The sequence below is a fragment of the Sitophilus oryzae genome, unplaced genomic scaffold (genome assembly GCF_002938485.1).
Source record: "Sitophilus oryzae breed Bouriz unplaced genomic scaffold, Soryzae_2.0 scaffold_806_pilon_pilon, whole genome shotgun sequence".
Lineage (NCBI taxonomy): Eukaryota > Metazoa > Arthropoda > Insecta > Coleoptera > Curculionidae > Sitophilus > Sitophilus oryzae.
In genome coordinates, this window is record NW_022147424.1 from 1,109,294 (window position 1) to 1,131,445 (window position 22,152).

General features: G+C 31.1%; 1 protein-coding gene across 1 annotated transcript in view; it reads left to right on the forward strand.

Annotated features, from left to right (window-relative positions):
- LOC115888661 overlaps positions 1–22,152 on the forward strand; it is a 53,920-nt gene that overhangs the window by 13,838 nt on the left and 17,930 nt on the right. The window contains exon 3 of the mRNA XM_030908441.1: positions 4,709–4,817. Within this exon, the coding sequence (XP_030764301.1) occupies positions 4,709–4,817 (109 nt within the window). The remainder of the gene's footprint in view (positions 1–4,708; positions 4,818–22,152) is intronic.

The window sequence follows — 22,152 nt, forward strand, 5'->3', positions numbered from 1 at the left end:
TTCCAATAGTACGGCCGAACCATCCCCGAGAGATCTACTTATAACGTTCCCTGATTTCGCCATTTTAAAGAAACCCTCATAAGATTTTTTTATTCAGTACTCCAGAAAGTGTAAAGTTGATTTTTTCATTTCCTCGGAATAATACCTAGGTATATACTATAGGGAAATTAATACAACTTTAGGTGCACTTCATCAATGATACCATGCGTAATCTTATGGAATTTACTGGTGATCGTATTATGACGTGCAACTGAAGTTTTATTAATTTCCTTTCCTATAGATACGAGTATAACTAGGTACCTATCGTTTTCAAAAAATCCCGAGAAAAATTAATTTTAATAAGTAAGTGCCGACATATTTCCAGTATTTTCACCTCATGATCCCCTATTGGTCCTAAAATTTAACTAAAAAAACGTAAATCTCGTAATAGTACTTTTTATTGTAAGATCTAGTACTTATAGAGACATTAGACATTTATAAAAATTACCTGAAAATTCATAGCGGAACTGCGAAACCGAGGTGGCAACGCTGGTTCAGACTGACAGAGTTACCGAGTTCGTACCAAGGAATTCCAAGGAAGACCTTGAATGATTGACCTTGACCTTGAAGACCAGGAATTCCGAATTACGAGGAATTCTGAGGAATTATTTGAGTAAAAGGAATTACGGCGTACACTTTTCCCTCTGCGGTTTACCCCTCGGACCTAAATATAAAATATTTTCATGGTGTCTGTCTGTCTGTCTGTCTGTAACACGATAACTCAAAAACCGCTAAACCGACTTTAACCAAATTTGGCACAAAAATACTGTGGCACCCGAGAATCTGGTCATTAGTTTTTGGTGGGGGGTGGGTGGTTGGTAAGGGGGTATGGGAGGGGGTTAAAAATTTTAAAAAATTGTAACTCCAAAATTACAGTAGCTAGCGAAACGCGGTTTTCAATTTAAGATTAGGAATAATATTTACAACAAAATTTGTAATAACATCAAAATCAGTCAAAGTCGCAGTTTTTGAGATAAAAAAAAAATTGGAAAAATTCCTTTACTTTGAAACTAAAAGAACTGCCTACCAACCTTTTATTAACATATTTTTGTATGAGCGGCTATACGTGCCTCCCGGTGCCAATTTTTTTTTGACTACTTTAATTTTTTTGAACGTAATTTTTTATTATCGACTCTACTGTAAATAGCAATATTACCAATTAAACAGAAACTATAAAATTTTGACATTTTGATTTTTGCTTTTGACATTTTCCTTAAAAAATGTTGTTTTTAAAAGTGACACCAGAGTGACACTGTCAAATCATGTAAACTCATGAAATGACTAAGTGGTTATGTAGCGTCTTTCAATATTTTTTTAATTGTTACAACCTAAATTGGTATTAATAACTCAATTTCTAAGAAATTAATTACAAAGAACTTTTGTAAATAAATTTAACTGTCATTCTATGTTGTGAAATCCTGAGCCATATTGTGACCACTCAAGTTAAGATGATTATAATCAGTGATATTATTACCTAGTAAACTCAACAGCTGTTTTGATTATGTAGCATCGTAGGTATTGTTTAAAAAATATATACTTATTATTGTTACCTATTTACATAGGTAACAGGTATGTAGTTATACTGCTGTTTAATATACCAAGTGTCAAAGTCGATTTTAGAAGTTCTATAAACAAAAATATAAATTTTCAAAGACAATTTAAAGAACTGATTCAGCATTTTATTAATAAATATTTTTATTCATTATCATGTGCGTATTTTAATCGATTTTATATGCGTTATTCTGTGAATTTTTGTTAATAATAAAAAAAGATAAAATTAAGGTTGTTCATAGAGAACAAAGATGAAAGTGCCTACCTGTAAACACAGCTTCATTGTGATAATTTTTTTTATCGGATCAGATAATATAGAATGCCTTAAAAGGATTATAATTATTTAAGTTGTGATAAAAATGGTGACAAATATAATCAATTTCTTTCCAAATTTATTTTTATTCTTCCGGATCTATAGTCTGTCCAACGAGAAGATCCTTGACAGTGATAGATGTGTCTGTCGTTTTAATTTCAAAGTAGTTTATTTTATTTTACAAAGAAATAAGTTGGTACAACTGGAACGCATAGCAGGAAATTAATATATGTATTTAAAATTTGACTGACAAGTATCTTCAAAATATTGTGAGAAAAACTATATAAAACTGTAAAAATGTAATCGAGTTATTTTATTTAATAAAAAACGGTATGTGTTAATACAAAACAAACAAAAACAAGACACCACATACCAAAAAATATAATTGAAAAAAGAACTATTTCTTACTTTCAAGCTTTATGAAACTTCCCGCATTTATGATTATATTTATCAATATAACTTATGGACAAATACAAATTTGTAATATTGTGCAGGAATAAATAAACACAACATAAATAAAACAAACTATTTTATTAATGATAACACTTACCAAATTTTATACCTCACAGGTTGATTAATTAACTTTAATCTTAATTTTTTTAAACCAGTACCTTTTGACATTATTTTTCTGCAGTACTAAAATCCATTATTTACCTATCGTGTGATGTCGATATTTTACAGCTACTCCAGTTTTTAGTATGTGTTTAGTATGGTCCTTCTATCATATTCGAGAGGCACTTATCTACGACGAGATGGTATACGAACTTTATTGATAGTAACTTTATTGGTGTATCTGTATAAGACTTTCTGCCTGGGCAGCGAGTATTAACCATAAACTGTGCTCTGGGTTCTACAGTTAATTTTCACTCAATTTTTCCTCCACTTGACTTCAAAAGACACAAAACACACGTAATAACACGAATCAAAATGCATCATCTTCCAAAACGCAGGGTATTTGACAAAAGTTGTCACAAAATTATAACCTATAATTTGGCAAGACTTTGACAAACGTCAAAAATCTAAAGGCGGGTTCATACGCATCGGCGTCCGTTTGTCGTTCATCGTTCCGCCAAACCAATAAAATTGAAATACGATCTGTCATTTTTGAAATAAACCAATAAAACTGGTTAAAAACAACAAGTGACGACGCATGACGAATTTATATTTAAACCCATCCATAGTTAACTTAAAAATTATTAGAAACTTTTTTTAGTAAAATAAATAGATTGGTATGGGACGTCATCTGCCTTTCTTTTGTCAATCTTACCTGAGAAAAAAAACAGAGTCTATCTAGTATTAATGAATGGCTTAACCCCTACTGGCGTGGTGGGGTCTCGCGGACCCTGATCAAAATTTAAACCTCTGTAAAATGTTTACGTTTAAGAATTAGGCCTTGCCGCTCCATTTACCTTTAAGTTAGGGTACCAACATGCAACTGTTTAAAACGCATTTTATTTTATCAAGTATTGTTCCTACCAGCGGAGGCTAAAGTTTCATTGGTGTGGCACCACCACGCCAAGAATTTTTCATTATTAGGATAGTCTGGGTAGTCTAAAAAGTGTGCCTCACTGGGACGCTAATTTTGAGGAAGCATTAATTGAGTGGTTTGATGACCTTAAATAGGCTTAAGTGAGATGAAGACCATCGAGACATTGATTTTTCTCCGAAGAGTAACAATAACTCCGATTCTGAATCTCTTACTTATAGAAGAGAGAAAATTGAAGAATCAATACCAGAAAAGAAAGAGATGTGGTATATTGCAAACACATGTCAATGAAGAAATGACAAAAAACAAAAATCTCATGAATCAGATGTGCACGATCCATGTGCGGCAAATGCAGATCCTATGTAGCATGAAATATGACCATGATTGGTAACAATGAATTTAAAAATCGCGCCTTTGATGACGTAATTAAAAGTTTATTTGGTATCGCTTATAGGTAGACGTACGCAGAGTTCCATGTAAATGATTGTAAGTCGACTGGCTGTCTAATAAATATGTTGTGATAATCTATATATATAAATCTCTAAGTCCTGACTGATCACTGACTCATCAACGCCCAGACCAAACCCTTGACCCTAGAAAGCTGAAATTTTGCACAGGGGTTCCTTTTATGATGTTTACGTGAGATAAGAAAGGATTTTTTAAAATTCATCCCCTAAGGGGGTAAAAAGAGGGGTGGAATATTACAATATTTTTTATTTAAAAAACGGTTAAGTTTCCGAAAAAACGCTTAAACACGTATATTTTATTTTCTTTTTTACATATTTTAAGATTTTTTAAAAATTTATACAGGGTGTTTCAGAAAATATGACCATTGAGTAATCACGATTCTGCTTAAGCTGCTTGACGTTTAATGCTGATTTTGGCAAACGGATTGACTGTGGAGTGTAGAGGTTCGATAAGGAAGGGTTTCTCGAATCTCAAATTCCAAGAGGGTGAAAACGCCCCTCAAATATTACAATATTTGTTATTTAAAAAACGGTTAGTTTTTCGGGAAAACGCTTGGACACGTATAATTTATTTTGTTTTTTACATATTTTGAAATTTTTTAAAAAATCATACAGGGTGTTCCAAAAAGTTGGGCAATTGATTAACCACGATTCTGCTCCAGTTTGTATGTTAATGGAAATTCTTGCTTTGCTTTATCATATCACCATTACAAATGATTAATTCGACGCGAACGAAGTCGCGGGTACATGCTAGTATCTAATAAAATTAAACATAATACTAATAAGCATCTATCATGATTTTAAAAAAGATTCTTGGAATTATTATCGATATAATTCTTGTTTATTTTCCAGGCCTATTCACGAAGGTGTTATCAACAATGATCTGATGTTAGTAAAAAGAATGTGCGCCGTGTTGAAAGCCTTAAGAAGACCGGTAGACCTGGAAAACCACAATGGATGTGTAAGTATTTAAGATAAGTGAAGAATATAGACCACAATATCACAGTTGTTTCTCGACATTACTATTTCACATACAGGGTCCGGAAAAAGTGCGTCGGGCATCTCTGTAGCTCCTATAAAAAACTTGGGAATTTTTTTTAAGTGCAGTCCTAAAGTATGTAGGTACTAGAATGTATTTGAAGAAAATATTTTAACTTCTACAATATGGCTCAAAAAAGTGTGAGTGTACCGGAGTTATTTTTTTTAAATGGAACGCCCTGTATATTATTGCATTTTTGGTTTCTTTTCATAATCCTAAGATATGTACTTATAAATATATTTCGATAGTTTCAGAGATATCTATTAATAAATAAATAAAAAAATATATACCGGGTGCGTCTGAAAAGTGACTCACCCCTATAACTTTTTTATTTTTTCAGTTAAAAAAACGAGATTTGGTATGTTAGTATATGACATAAATTAGGATTGATTGGCGTATTCAATTGTTTTTGGTCACTTCCTATTTCACCGAAAATGACGACAACTTTTGATTTTTAAATGGCAATCTCGGTATTTTTTTTCTTTATTCGATAGAAAATGACATTCTGAATAGAATGACATATCCATATGTCAACTTTTGACATTCTCGCTTATTAAAAAATTGTATTTTAAAATTCAATCTAGAGTGCCATGGCTATGTTAAAAACACTAATTCTCCATCAAGGAGCCTTGGAAAAATAGATTTGATCGTCTAATTTTTTTAGTGTCTTGTCCTGGCGAGTTAGAAAATGCTCAAATCGTATTTGTAATCATATCTCAATTTTTTCAAAGGGAACGAGGGTGGCTCATTAGCATATTTGGAAAAAGCGTTTTTTTACGAATAATTTGATACCACTCACTTGGTATTTTGAGTCAAATTGTCGTTATGAACCGCATGTTTCAATTTCAAATAAACCATATGCGAAAATGTCAAAAGTTGACATATGATATGTCATTCTATTCAGAGTGTGATTTTCTATCAAATAAAGTAAAAACAATACCAATACCAATAATAAAATTGCACTTATTCATTGAATTTAATTATTATTAATCATGATAATAATAATATGAATGAAACTACAAATTTTTATGAATTAATTTTTATATAGTATCGAAGTTCAACTACCTTTTTTAATAATAATTTATAGTATTATTATTTATTTCTAAAAGTGGCGTAATTTTTCACAATTTCATATCTTACTAATAAAGATGAGTTGAATTTTATTTTAGATTAAAATATCTATCGGCTGTAAAATATTGATTTTACAATGACTGAAAATCGTACGAGGAAAGGATTTTTAGGAAGGCGAAGGTACGTCTGATAGAGTTTTTCTATGAAAACTTATATCAGTTAAAAAAAATCATTAAGTGGAAAAAATATTTTATGGGTATATACAGGGTTGTTCACCACATACGACATGGAGTATTGTAGCTAAACGATGAGTTTTTACAAATTGTAAGTTTGGGGTTTGTTGAAGGACTATTAGAGCTCCAATTTAAAAATATTTTTACAAGATACAGAGTGTCCCAAATAAATAAAAAATATCAAAGTTGTATTTTTTTAAATGGAACACCCTGTATATTATTACATTTTTAGTTTCTACGATTAAAATAAAGGTAAATTTGATTAAGGTTTATTATACTTAAACCTTACCGTTTTTGAAATATTTTCAATTTTGTGAAATTGCAGTAAAAATTTTAAGGCTTCATTTCTCCAAGGGTATCAATGTTTTTTAATACTAAATATTTAATGAAGTTTATTTATTGATCAGTTATTGTGTTGCAATAATAAAAATAATACTACCTTATACAGAGTGTTTAAAAATTTATTTTAAATAATTATTAGATTCAAACGGCAATAACTCCTTTAATTTAAATAGAACACCCTGTATATTTTACGAGAATCAGATGCACAATTTAATTGTCTATCAAATTATATTATACCATTTTTACCTATCTCTTTAAGTTTCCGTAAAAAATGCATTTTCTTGTAATTTAGAACTTATTTATCAATATACCCATGGACTATTGACATTTTAGATTATTTTTAAAGATGTACCAAATTTTTAAAGAGTACAGATACTAATATTGTCGATATAATTTGTTTATTTCATTAAAAAATAAAAAAAAAACTGTTTAAATATTTGTTAAAGAGGATCAATTAATATGATTCCAGTATTCAAATTACATTAACTGACTGTTTGCGTTGATTAATAATAATTGCTCCAAATACTAAAAAACTGAATTTTGTATGGGCATTAGACAGTGTGATAAAAAGTAACACCTTAAAAATGATATTTCATTTTTTAATAAATGCTTATTTATAACAACAGAGACTTTAATTTGATAACTTATTATTATATTGATTTCTAACTCAAATCCACATTTATTTATAATAATTTATTAACGAACACAATTAAGTATGTAATTAATTAGTATATGGGCGGAAATAATGGTGTTATATTTAATTAATGGTATACTCTTTTATAAAGATTTAAATAGTTTTCTTTTTGCATACAAATGGGCTAGTAATATTATCGTTTTGCTAAAAACGATAATATTACTAGTCACTAGTCTGTACATTTTGTACATTTGTTGCTTTAAAAACAATCTAAAATGTCAATATTCCATGGATATATTGATAAATGAGGTCTAAATTATAAGAAAATGCATTTTCTACGAAAACTTGAAGGTATAGGTAAAAAATGGTATAATACAATTTGATAGACAATTTAATTGTGCATCTGATTCTCCTAAAATATACAGGGCATTCCATTTAAATTAAAGAAGTTATTGCCGTTGGAAGCTAATAATTATTTAAAATAAATTTTTAGACACTCTGTATAAGGTAGTATTATTTTTATTATTGCAACACAATAACTGATCAATAAATAAACTTCATTAAATATTTAGTATTAAAAACATTGATACTGCAAAAGATTTTTACTGCAATTTCATAAAATTCAAAATATTTCAAAAACGGTAAGGTTTAAGTATAATAAACCTTAATCAAATTTACCTTTATTTTAATCGTAGAAACTAAAAATGTAATAATATACAGGGTGTTCCATTTAAAAAAATACAACTTTGATATTTTTTATTTATTTGGGACACTCTGTATCTTGTAAAAATATTTTTAAATTTTTCCGTTCATAAAACCATGCTTCCATTAGTAAACAGCGCGTTGAATTTTTCTTCTTCTACACAATTTTTTCAACTGTATTAAGTAATACCTGTTTTTTTTATTGGAAATCCGCAAACGGCTAAGTTTTCAATCCAGGTATCATTTTTTTTTAATTTCTCTTGTTAATCTCGTTAGTCTTTGTCAGATTTTTCTCTAGAAGTTTTAATTTTGTCATGATAAAAATGATTCAAAACCACTTCATTCACAAACTATTCGAAGATTTTAGTCATTCAAGTTGTTTAAATTTTTCTTGGATGATTTTTTTCCATGAATGCTTATTTATGATCGCTATATTTGTTTTGATTAAACTATTTGGTATTATACATCATTCTAGTTTTAGGAAGAGGGAAAAGTTTCTAAGGAACAAAATAATTGGGAAATTTTGTTATATGCGATTTTTCCACTAAACGATAAAATTTCGTTTTTAGGTATAATCGGAATTTTGTGTACAGATAGGTATATTGTATTCGTCGTAAAGTGTAAATATTTAGTTTTAAGGAATTATTGAATTAAGGAGTTATATAGAGGGTGACCCGATAATAGATGTCAGATATAAACTTTGTGGATATAGCCCAACCACTTTAGTTGAAATATGGCGCAGTTTTTTTTTTGTAAAAAGTATTTTAAAACAGCGTACCTTAAGGGTTGATTAATTAACTTTAATCTTAATTTTTTTAAAGCAGTATCTTTTGACATTATTTTTCTGCAGTACTAAAATCCATTATTTACCTATCGTGTGATGTCGATATTTTACAGCTACTCCAGTTTTTAGTATGTGTTTAGTATGATCCTTGTTTATATATTCTTAAAGTTGCCCAACCGACTAGACAAAATGTGCTGCCAACTGAAGGACAAATCGTGAACCTTTCGGGGCGGAGTCAAAAATATCGATTATTTTCGTTATTTTCCTCAGAGTAATGTAATAATATAGCCAGGGTTTCTGCGAACTTTAATAGTGATCAGCTGATTAAGAAATTTAAACGAAACTTTTATTTTATTGTAAATTGTGGATTATTTTTGCCTGTTATTTTAAGAATTCTAAACCGTATTAACAAAGAAATTATTATTTCGATATGTTGGTACATTATTTATAATTTATGATAATGCTAATTGCTGTTAATTACTATTTTAAAAAAAGTTACATACCTATTTTAATTTGATTTAATGCAGGTTTATAAAAGAATCATTTCATTCTTAGATTATTTTATTCTAAATTGAGTGCTTTACGAATTTTATGAATTTTTTTTGTGAAAACATGAAACTTTTTACATTTTTGATGCCAACTAATTGGCAAGGTATTATTGGTATGGAAATTAGCCAAGAAAGAAAAGAATTGGCTATAACTTGTAATTTTTCGAAAAAAACATATTATACCTATATCGCTGAAAAGCTTAAAAAATGGCGCTTTTTATGAAGTCATGGCCAACTATGGTTTCCATTTAAAAAAAATATAATGTTTGTGTCATATGTGAAAAATTACAGGCTTTAGAAAAATTACAGAAAATACAAACTCATTAGGTATGTGATTATCTACAACTTTTATCTGAAAAGTTTTTGTCTAAAATACCGTATGGTCGAATAAAAACGGCTTCAGCGATGGCTATGAATTGACGATCGATGATATTTCCCATATAATTTTACATAGGTATAAAATGACAGCGATCTTCATTTCATAGCCATCGTTGACGTCGTTTTTATTCGATCATATGGTAGATTATAATGGAATTAGAGACAAAGTTTTAAAATAGCCAAAATTTGTTTTTTTCGAAATATCTAGTAAGCCTTGAATTTCTCCGAAAAATCCGAAAGGCGCATATTTATGACCCCACAAAACTGCAATTTTTTTCCCATTTAACTAACTCTATCTCCAGTAGTTTCCGAGATACCCATAGTAAGAAACTCACTCTGTTTAGTATTTAGAAACTAACTATTATTATTATTTGACTAGATTAATTTGATTAATAAAACCCGATTAATTTAATTTAAAATAAATTTGATCAGATTTTTTCTTCGTATATTCTACTACCAGAAAACCAAAATTATATGATAACGCACTTTTCAACTAAGTTGAAGGAAGATAGAGTGTATCTATCACAATACTTAATAGAATTACTACAATTAGAAGAAAAACAAAAAGAAAAAATACCCAAATACCTTCACCTACTACTCATCTACAAAATAAACTAATATAATCTCTTATAAAAACACTACACAACTACTTCTTCACTACTTCAACCACTTCTACACTGAAAAAATTATCAAACTTACTAATTAATCAAACAAAAAGAAAAAATAACCAAATTATCCTTTCACCTACTACTTAACTGCAAAATAATAAACTATAAAAACACTACTAAACTATTTTTGGTATTCTAAACTAAACATTATAATTAAACTTAATAAAATTAATCTAATTTTACACTACAACCACTACAACTACAAAGAAATAAGAACATTTTTTAAAACTAGGAGAAACAGAACCTCGATACGTGCAACCAGTATAATAGATCAAGCGGACAAAGAATATAAAATACTTTAAAAATGTGCATTCAGAAAGAAAAAATATCTCGAAAATTATCTCAACAAACATTTTTTTTTCTTATCAGTGAAAAGCATCGGCCTCGTCGGCCTTGCGAAATTTGTCGGGTATTTACAATGGCCGAATTGTATAATTACCAGCTTTTATAGTATATCTAATAGACAAAAAGTATCTGGTCGATTAGTAACCAATTGGCACAGTCCGAAAATTATCGATTTTTATTTTCGCTTCTGTTTTTATTGGTCGCTTCAAAATTCAGAGTAACAAAAAATATTTTTCTGTAGTAAAAGACTGTGAAATACGCCCCGCCATCTGGTGTTTTACATCCATAAACGTATTAGGTTGAGCTACTTTAAAAATTCATATACAAGGGTATGATCCTTCTACCATATACGAGATGCACTTACTTATCTACGACGAGATGGTATACAAACTTTATTGGTGTATAAGACTTTCTGCCTGGCAGCGAGTATACTGTGCTCTGGGTCTACAGTTAATTTTCACTCGGATTTTTCTTCCACTTGACTTCAAAAGACACAAAACACACGTAATAACACAAATCAAAATGCGTCGTCTTCCAAAACGCTGAGTAATTGACATAAGTTGACACAAAATTATAACCTATAATTTGGCAAGACTTTGACAAGCGTCAAAAATCTAAAGGCGAGTTCATACGCATCGGCGTCCGTTTGTCGTTCATCGTTCCGCCAAACCAATAAAATTGAAATACTATCTGTCATTTTTGAAATAAACCAATAAAACTGGTTAAAAACAACAAGAGACGACGCATGGCATAGTGTGTATGCCAGAAACAATTCGAAATATGTCAAGGTCGCATTTCGTCGCCCAACTTTGAACGCATTTCGATTTATTTCCAGTTGTCTTAATCCACTTCGGTTTGCCTCGACCTACTTTCAATTCTTAAAAGCACCTGAAAACTACTCGTGAGGAGGGCGAGGGGGGATTTTTTTGGCGTTTTTTATCGCCTCGTTCAATTTTGTTTTGTTTTGAGCTATTTCCAAAACGTGTCGGTATCTATACCCGAGGCAAAGTTTTTTTTTGCATAAATCTCAGTGAAATAGGTAAACCTAGACGTTCCTAAAATAGCTGTTATTACGATGATATTTCGTTAATTTATATTGATATATTTTTTAGAATTTTTAGAATTTAGAATGAGTAGGAGGGGGGTTAATCACTTCGACCTTACAGATCCATTGTGTCCCCCTTTCTTGAATCATAACTCATCATACAGTCCCAGGGCTTTGACAAAAGCCAGTATCTGGGACGGTTTTATAGAGGGTAGTTCTCCATCTCCAATATCAGTCGTACCAAAATTCATGGCACGAATGGTTGTCGTCTCGCACTCAGTGATGAGGTGTACTGGTGTTACCCCATCTTCCCCACAGAATCTGCATTCGCCGTTTCTTCTTAGTTTCAATCTACTGAGGTGTTCATTGAGGAGACAGTGCCCTGTTAAAAACCCCGTGACAATCCGAAGATTGTTCTTACTCAGACCCAGGAAGGTCTGTGATTTTTCTTGATCATAAGCCCTCAGAAACTTCTTCGAGTGTCTTAGACCATTGCAAGATTTCCATTCCAGGTTGCGGATGGAATCTTCCAAGTTCTTGAGTTCCGCCTTGAGTTGGTTACCACTTGGAAAGCAGAACGGTTCTGGTCCAGTTAGTGGAGTGTTCGCTCCTTTCCTAGCTAGATTATTTACTTTTTCATTGCCTTCTATCCCTTGGTGAGCAGGCACTCAGAGTAGGAGGACTTTTTCTTTGCCTAATTTATTCAGCTTCTCTATGCATTCTTTGACCAATTTCGAATTGATTGATACTGAGTTGATCGCTTTTAACGCTGCTTGACTATCAGATAAGATGGCTATTTCTTGTTTCCGATAGTTCCTATCTAAGATAAGTTGTACGCATCTCTCGATAGCGTAGATTTCTGCCTGTAGGATACTAGGGTAAGTGCCCATTGGTTCGGAGTAATTAGCTTAATATATTGATATATATTCCACAGAATTAATATTTTGTATTTGTATTTGACTAAGGCCGCTGCTCCACTGCGGCCGCGAGGGCCTATTGTGGCTCAGTTTCTACAAGCTCTTTAATAGAAAAAGAGCATTAAAGTTCACCCTCAAAACCCAGCCTTTTAACATAGGCCGTTATGTCCGAGGGCGATATGTCTGCTAGGTCTGATAGGTCTAGCGTGGGTTTGCCAAACGCCTCAAACCTGGTCCTGCCCCCAGCGGGGCAGGTACGCATAACGTGCTTCATTGTTTCGTCATCTTCCATACAGAGTCGGCATTCGGCGTCTTCCACCAGTCCCATCCTCTGTAGGTGTGATCTCAGCCGGCAGTGGTATACTGCAGTAATTGTACGCGCTCCGTTCCTACCAGCCTTTAGGAGTTCATCTGTTCTACGTTTGGTTGGTCCTGCTAGGATTGTCTTGGCATGTTCCATTCCGGGACTGTCATACCAGTCCCGAAACGTCGCACCCCTAACCCATTCACAGAGCCTATCTCTTGCGAGATTTTTAGGTACGCTAAGTGTCGGTTCTGGGCCCACGAATGGTGAGCCTGCACCATTTTTGGCGGGGGCATCAGCACGTTCATTTCCCTCTAGGCCGACATGTCCCGGTATCCATATTAGCGACACTTTGTTCCTATCTCCTAATATATTGAGTAGTTCCTTACAATGAAGAATCGTCATAGACGTGCTTTTCGTTGCCTCAAGTGCTTTCAACGCGGCTTCACTATCCGAAAATATGCTTATTGTTTTCCCGGTGTATTGCTGTTCTACCAGCAGTTCCACACAGGTTTCAATAGCATATAGCTCAGCTTGGAAAATTGTGGTGTGTTTTCCAAGACTGTGGTAGATCTCAGTCTTTGGACTGCTGCAGTAAATTCCTGCGCCTGATCCTTTATCACATTTCCGCATGTAATAAGCCGTTTCTCGGCTTATCCCATTCGGAAACAGGACGTTGTAGGTGCGCGTCAAGAGTTGCATTGGTGGTGTGAGATCCGAGACCATTCCCAGAATCTCATCCGATTGTAGTTCGTCTACTAGTCGGTTTTGTATGAACATGATTGTTCCTTGGCTCTCTCGTGCCATATTTAGAAACCTATATGTAGCCCATCTCGCCTCTCTCTCCAAAAGAATTTGAAGTGGTAAGTCGAGTAGGGTTTCCATAGCTTTTGACGGCGTAGAATGAAAGGCACCAGTCACCGCTAAGCATGCTTGTCGTTGTAATTTTGACAGTTTATTCTTTGCCGTTGATTGGTTGGCTTTCTGCCACCAGACAACTGCGCCATACGTGATAATAGGTCTGATGGCTGTCACGTATAGCCAGTACAATTAATATTTGAACACGCGTTAACTTTTCGCTTAAACTGCAGTAATATAATTACAATATTTTATGATTTAATGTTATTATAACAAATTAGTATATAACATTGTATATATGTTTGTTTACGGCCTTAATTGGTTTAATATAAGAGTAGTATTGCTTGATGAATACTACTGGTAACATTATCAATATATCCGCTTGGTAAAATTATTAATTGACCCGATGTCAACAAAAATGGTTCACGGACATTATTTTATTTTTATTATTTTTTTTTTAATTTATTATTTTTTTTTATTTTTTTTTATTTTTTTTTTTTTTTTTTTTTTTATTTTTTTATTATTTTTTTTTAAGAGAAATATGTAAACGATACTTAAATCCATTCAACTAGTATTTATTATGCAGGGGGGATTCAGACAATTAATATTAAAAAAACAAAACTAAATTCGTAAATTAAACTTTGCTACAGACTACAGTATAAATGTTACTTTACCACAACCAGAAATAATAAATAATTAGACGATTTTTTAAATAATTTTCGGTATATTTTGTTCGTGAGGCGCAATATCGTCGATTATAAGCCGATAAATGGTAGATCGCCAGAGTGACTATCTACTCTTTTATATTTTTTTTACTATATTGTAATTAATAATATTAGACATTGATTAAAACTTAATATTCTTGTGGAATCTTCGAGGAATAGCTAATTTAATTTACCATCGGTAACTGTTTTCATATCAGTTTTTCCATGTTTACTTATTTTTCTGAAGCCAAAACAGCGTTTGACTCAAAAAAAAACGGCTCAACTTTCGTTTGGCTGAAATCTGTTATATAAAAAATGACTTTATATATGCGTTCTAGAAGGCGTTAGGAGTACAAATATACAAAAATTTTCCTGCGGAAATGCGTTATTTTCATTTTTCGAATTTTAGTATAGCCGAAATCTGTTACATCAAAACTAGTCTTCGGGGTGTGTTTTAGACATTTTTCTAACATAAAAACACAAAAAAGTGCCTGCGGAAATGTTTTATTTTTATTTTACGTAAAAAAAATGCTTTGACTTTAGAATAGCAGAAATCAGTTACATGAAAAATGAACTTATATTTGTATTATACGAGCCTTTACGAGCAAAGAACTACAAAAAAATTCCTTCGGAAATGTGTCAATGTCATTTTGTGCACTTTGTTTTTCATACATTTTTCAGTTTAGAAGCTTACGGGACCCGGGAGCGAATAGGGGTGTTGGGTGGGGTAAAACATATTTCGGAGGAATAACAATTCTTGTAGAATAGATAATAAGACATCTGTCTAGAGCAGGTCCAAAAATACAAATATCTCGGCTCTACCATAAATTCTGAAATGGACCCTGATCAGGAAATTAAGATCAGAATTGAAATGGCTCGAAATGCATTTATGAAATATTCCACATTGCTCATAAACAGAAATTTAAACCTTGTCATCAGGTTGAGATTCGTGGAGTGTTATGTGTGGTCGGTGTTAATGTACGGAGTAGAAACTTGGACGCTGAAGACTCAAATGATTAAAAAGCTCGAAGCATTTGAGATGTGGCTCTATAGGCGCATTCTGAAGATACCTTGGACTGATAGAATAAGCAACGACGAAGTGTTGAGACGCATAGGCCGAAAACGAAAACTTCTCACAATCATTAAGATAAAGAAAAACATCTTACGTGGGACACATATTACGCAGTGACAAATATCTACTGTTACAAAATATTATGCAGGGCAGAATTGAGGGGAGGAAGGGTATCGGCAGAAAGAAAAAATCCTGGCTCCGAAACATTAGAGAGTGGACAAATCTTGGCGTTGGAGAATTGTTCCATGTTGCAAAAGACAGAGAAGAATTTAGAAAAGTGGTCGCCAACCTTCTATGAGAAGACGGCATGGAAAGAAGAAGAAGATAATAAGGTTCTTGTAAACTCTAAGTATCTCTAATGTTGCACTTATTCTTGTTTCATGTTCAAAAAATCATTGGATCATGCAGTTTTCTTTGATATTTTAATAATTAATTGTGATTTTGCAAAAATATTAGATTGGTTAGCATTTGGGTTGCTTTGGTTAGCTTTTCTTTGTTAGATTAACACCCTCCTAAGCTGTGGTTTTTCTATTTTAATAATTAACTGTGATTTTGCAAAAATATTATTAGATTGGTTATGATTTGGGTTGCTTTGGTTAGTTAGTTTTTAGACACTTTTAAAATGATTTTTTTTGTTCAAAAGTGATAAAAAGATAATTTTTTATGTATTTATGCTTACAAAAGTGGAAAATGAAAATCAAGCATTTCCGCAGGAAATTTTTTAATTTCCTGAGTTTGTAAACGCTTCTAAAAGGCAAAAATATATTTATTTTTTATATAACTGATTTCAGCTATTCTAAAGTCTAATAAATTTCTTTAGAAAATGAAAACAGCTTATTTTCGCAGGAAAATTTTTGTGTTTATATGTTCAGAAAAATATTAAAAATAAAACACAAAATGTATTTTTTATAGCAGATTTCAATTATTCTAAAGTGCGAAATTTGGAAATTACGCATTTCCGCAGGAAAATTTGTGTTTTCCGTGGTTCACAGTAGCTTTTTAAAGACAACATTTTTTTTTCTAATAACTGATTTCAGCTAAACGAAAGTTGACCCAAAAGAACTCTGTGTGAACACTAGCATTGACTGTTGGAGGATCGTAGAGGATTACTTTTTTGAAACCCAGCATTTACTTCTTGCAAACCAAATAGATATGTACCAATCGGCAGTAACAGTTCTTTAATTTTGTAGAGGAATTGTTGCTACATCACCCGCTTTAAAAAAAAACTCAAATCTGTGAATTTGAACAGTTTCTCGTAACCTACATCGTTCCATTAACTAATAAAACTATAAAATAGTTATTCAACGTCTGTTTGCCTTTTTAAATATTTAGTTATTTACAATGCTCTTATCGTTGGCGCATGCATTAAACAAATTATTTTTAACAGTATTTCCCTTGATATTTTAAATATTTATCGCTAATATATCTGTATCTGTACAGTTTTTTATTATTATATTTACTTAATATTTTCAATTAAATGTTGAGTAATTTGAGTAAATATAAATGTAGTTTTTTTTAAATTTAATTACTACTTATTTTTATTTATAATATATTAGATTTTATCAGAAAAAGCGTTTCACTTTTACAGTGCCAATCAAACGAAAACACGTGTTACATAATCATTTTTCAGCTTATTCAACCATCTACAATAAACTAACCTATAGAATTTCTGGGTTAAAATGAAAGACAGGATTTTTAGCTCAATTTTAAAAGGTGTCGGTGCACATTCAAAGTTTTCCATTTCAATAACACGTAAAAAAATCTTTTTCCGTTAAAAGTGCCATAACTTTGAAACGGTTTACGATAAAAAATTTTACATCGCGAATTCTTGTAGAGCAGAAAATTTACAAAAAAATCTGTCTGAGAATAATTTTTTTCAATTCAATAATGCGTATATTTGAAAGCTTTGAAAAGTGAAAAAAATCAAAATATACACTTTTAGTGTTATTGATTAAAAATTTTCATATTCAGCAAAAAAACTAGATTATTCTCAGATAATTTCTCGATTATTCTCAGATAGATTTTTTAGGAATTTTTATGCTCTACAAGAATCCGTGATGTATTTTTAACATTGAAAATGTTTCTGTTGTCCTATATAAGGGAGCCCAAATCGAATTAAAATGCTACATTTGCCACACCATGACGTCATATATACAAGGGTATAGGAAATCTCGGCGCAGCGGCGGCAGTCGGCCAGCGCGCGCGCAAAAACCATTACATCGCTAATTGTTTATTGATATATCTTTATTAGTTTAAAAGCAAAAAATATGGGGTTTGCTTTGATACCTTGTCAAGACATAAGCGAAACTTTTAAATTGTTTCTTTTTTTCATTTAGGCCTTCGTTTTTCGTTAAATGAAAGTTATATTAAAAAAAGTCTATTTTTAAATCAAATTTTCGCATGATTGAAATGAGTTATTCATGTTTTTTTAAAGTTTTTTTTGGTCATAAGCGCTAATGGAAATGTTTTTTTTTTAAATAATTATAAAAAATTACTCCCTACGAAGACTTTATTGTGTACTGGATCAAAAAATAAGTATTTGTTTTCTCTATACGGTGGTATTCATATATCGATTTTTGATGATAGTGCCCTTTTACCCGGTCTAATTTTGTACTACTTTCGGAATAAGGGTCCCCATATCATGTACTGTACTTCCATCCCTGAAAAATTCAGCTTGTGACACCGAAGGGAGACGTAAAGTCAAAATAAGCTTTAATCTACCTACATCATAGGTAGGTGTAGGTACTCTAGGTATATTCTACCTAGACAGTAGCTGACAGTAGTAATTAATTTGTTATCCGATAAGTAGTTGTCATCATATAAGTTTAATCATCTTATACCTCCTATAACGGTAGGTTTTGGATTTTTTCCTGATTGGTTTGTTAAACAAAAATATACTGGGCATATAAATGTAAAGTTTTTATTATAAAAAACAGTGATTATACAATTTATTTGCAGCCCTTACACTGTTTTCTGTAAGGGGTGTAACCAGGAGTATATTTCGTAACCTCTTACGATATAAGACGGCACAAGTGTTTTATTACTTAATGCTTAGATTAAAATTTAATAATATATTTGTACATAAAATAAAATAGACTAGAAAGTAAATTAATTAATATTGACGTAATTACTAAATAATTACAAGATTTTTTTTCTATTTATTTTAGTGTATTTTTAGTCACCTAATTATAAAGGAGAGATATCTAACCATTGCATTATTTTACTCACAAATAAATGTTTTATGGTTTTTATTATAAAACAAGGATTAATTTATTATACACCCCTTAACCCAAATACTCCAAGGAGGATATTGCGTGACCCCTTATTTAAAGTGGACAAGCTTTATTAGTCAATGTTTTAATTACCCAGCGTCTTTAATAAAAATCTAATGTAATTTTTCATAGAAATGATCTGACATAAAAAGCAAATTTTATAAAAACTTTTTGATTATCTACAAGGAGTAAACCGCTGACAAATGTCTGTATACTAATGCCAAAGTAATGCCAAAAATACAAATTAAATACCAAAATTTCTCATATAGTGCCCCACTAATGCCAAGCTGATTCCAATATAATACCACGAATAATATGTAACACATTTGTTTAACGAATTAACCTGTAACAATAGCGGTAGGTACGTGCACAGATTTTTTCCTAGGTAACTTAAAAGTCGTTAAAAAGTCTAATTATATTTAAAGAAGATATAATTCCAACTAATTGCATTATAAGGCCAATAATGCACAAGTAATACCATTAAAATTTTAGCGTTTTTAATTTGTGTAACATATTTTTATTTCAAAAATTAACCTGTAACAATAGTGGTAGGTACGCGCAAAGATTTTTTCGCTAGGTAACTTATTAAGTCGTTAAACAGGCCTATAAAAGCTATAACAACATAGGTAACTAATATTTATAATTTCATTCGAGTTTTAATCTCAAATAATAAATGTTTTTACTGGTGTTTTCTGAAGTGTTCATTATTAAAATTAGATATTCTTCAAGTTATGTGAAGTAATAAGTAATGTTTCCGGTGAGACCGCGTATATGTCACCGGATTCTGGTTAGTATAGACTTTTTTCTATAGAAAGAGTTTTTTCTATATTTTTCTTTCAAAATAAGACTAATTTCTTCTTATTCTTTTAAATATTACAGTGTTTCTTTTTCCTAAAATGTTATACTTAATTTTCGCTTAAAATTAAAAAATCACAAATGGAGGAAAATATACTTTTTGGAGTGAGTTCATACCGCCAGCTTTAGATACATAAATATTAGCACAAAGGTTCGTTTAAACGACATTAGTGAATTAGCTACACCAAGCGATTTTAGGAAATTCATCCTCTCAGAGAGTAAAATTATGTCGGAACAGTTTGTTGTATGAAAATTCCTTACTATTTGGTCTAGAAGAATGAAATCCTACAAAAAGAATTAGAAGAAATATTTGAAATTCATCAACCAAATGGGTAAAGTTAGTAAAAATTTATATAAAACTTGGTGACCTCTGGATTATACACATAAAAATTGGCACAAAGATAAAGCGAATTTATGAAATTTATACACTTAGGGAGTAGAATAGGGAATGAAAGTTTGCTGTTCGAAAATGCAATACTATAACATTATAAACCAGAACCAGTATAAAATTTTATACAAGGGTTTATTTAGTGACATCATAACGAAATATATCTTCCTCAATTATCCTTCAAAGAATAAAAAATAACCTATAAAGAGAGTATTAGTGCTCTTAATAAATAAAAAAAAAGATGAAAAATAAAAAATATCTATGCTCACTAGTTCTCTATAAAGAAGTAAAAAATCATTTAAATCAATGCATGAACGATTCGAGTAAGTAGTAATTTATTAAATTATTTTATTTAACTGATTAATTTTCATTGAAAAGGAATTTTTGTAATTCGCCACTATATTAGTTAAAAACTAAGAAACTCATATCAAATTTAAGTTTTGCGATTTTGACTTAAACTTTTTACAAAATCTGAACACATTTTAAAAGAAAAAAAGCTTTTGATAATATTTGTGTAGATTGACTACAAGTTGTATAACATAAATTTCTACGACCGGTCTACCTAGTGGTCTGCAGCATCGCCTTGTGGTGCAAACGTGGGCCTGTTAATCTGTGACGTGACGCACAACAGCCAAGAAAAACAGAAGCGTGGCTAAGAATTTAGTAATTTAAAAAAAAATGTCTTTTAGATATAGTAGTAGGTATTAAAAAGTTTTGTGTTTAAATGGGGTTTGCCTTTAACAATTAAATTATTATTTACATCGACAAAACTTATTAGCTATTACTACCGCTTTCTCGTTTAAAATATTTTAATAAGGGTGCTATGCGTTTTTTGCAACGGCTATATCTATGACAATGTCAGGAAATAAATAAGTAAATGTGGCAACTTGTCATTTTTTACTGAATTCCCAGCGGGAAATTTGAATTGAATTTGAAACTCGATTACGTAACTAAAAGTTTAATTGGTCTCGTTATATGTTTATCATTTATTCTTTTTTATTTGGTTTAAATTTTGATATACAGGGTGTCCCAGGCTGAGCGTATTTGATATCATAAAAATAATATAAATTCATAAAATGGCAGAGAATTTAAGTATGTAATAAAAAATGCTTGTACCCATTTAAAGTAAGAACGTTGCTGTCAACTTCCGGTATTTCCGGAAGTGCCGCCGTATTGAAAATATTTTTAATCGAAAATTTCACACCTCTACTTTTCAACCAATAACATGCTTTAATGTTGACTAGTTACCATGGCAACTGAAAAAATTTCCGGAAATTTTTTCGAGGCGCCACGAAACTTTAGTGGAAATTTTTTGACAGTTGAAAAGGTAAACATAAGATCTACAATCATAATGTGAATGAACTACAATGTCTATATATTGAAATATTACCCATTTGAGTTTTAGCATTTGATGTAACTAAGGTTGGTAATATTTTTTATTTAAGGAAATATGTTAGATATACCTACATATGAATTTCTTCAAGAAATTGCCATGTTCTAAAAAATATAGTTCTGCCGCCTTTATTTAACTAAAGCTGGTATTTTTCGGGTGTTATCTGGTTTTATATTTTCAATTTCTTCTTTAATGACTTGTTGGTTTACTTTTCCAAATCGCGACATTTCGCTATACACTTCTTACTCTACGTACAGACGTTTTAAAACTAGTAATAGCTTAATGACAGAATCGCAAACAAAAATGACAAAACACATAATATGTCAAAAACATCAATACCTTGGCCAACTTAACAAATTGAAATTATTTTAAAATGTCATGTTGGATTAATATTTTTTTTTTCAAATTTAGGTGTGAAATTTTCTTACCGAATACCACGCAAGCTTAAATTATTCCTGGAAATTTTCTTTCGGGCACGAATATTTTAGGAAAATTATCCCTCGTCTTCGACTCGGGATAATTTTCAAAATATTCTAGTTCTCTAGAAACTTCTAATATGCACGCTCAGCCTGGGACACCCTGTATATGAGTGCATTACAAATTATGTTCTATGAAAGTACTATTTTTAATATCGGATTATATACTTGAATCAACTCTACCACCTGTACTTAACCGTTAAAAAAATAATATACATATGTACTATCTAATAAAAACGGTACGATTATTTGAGCGAATCGTGTGTAG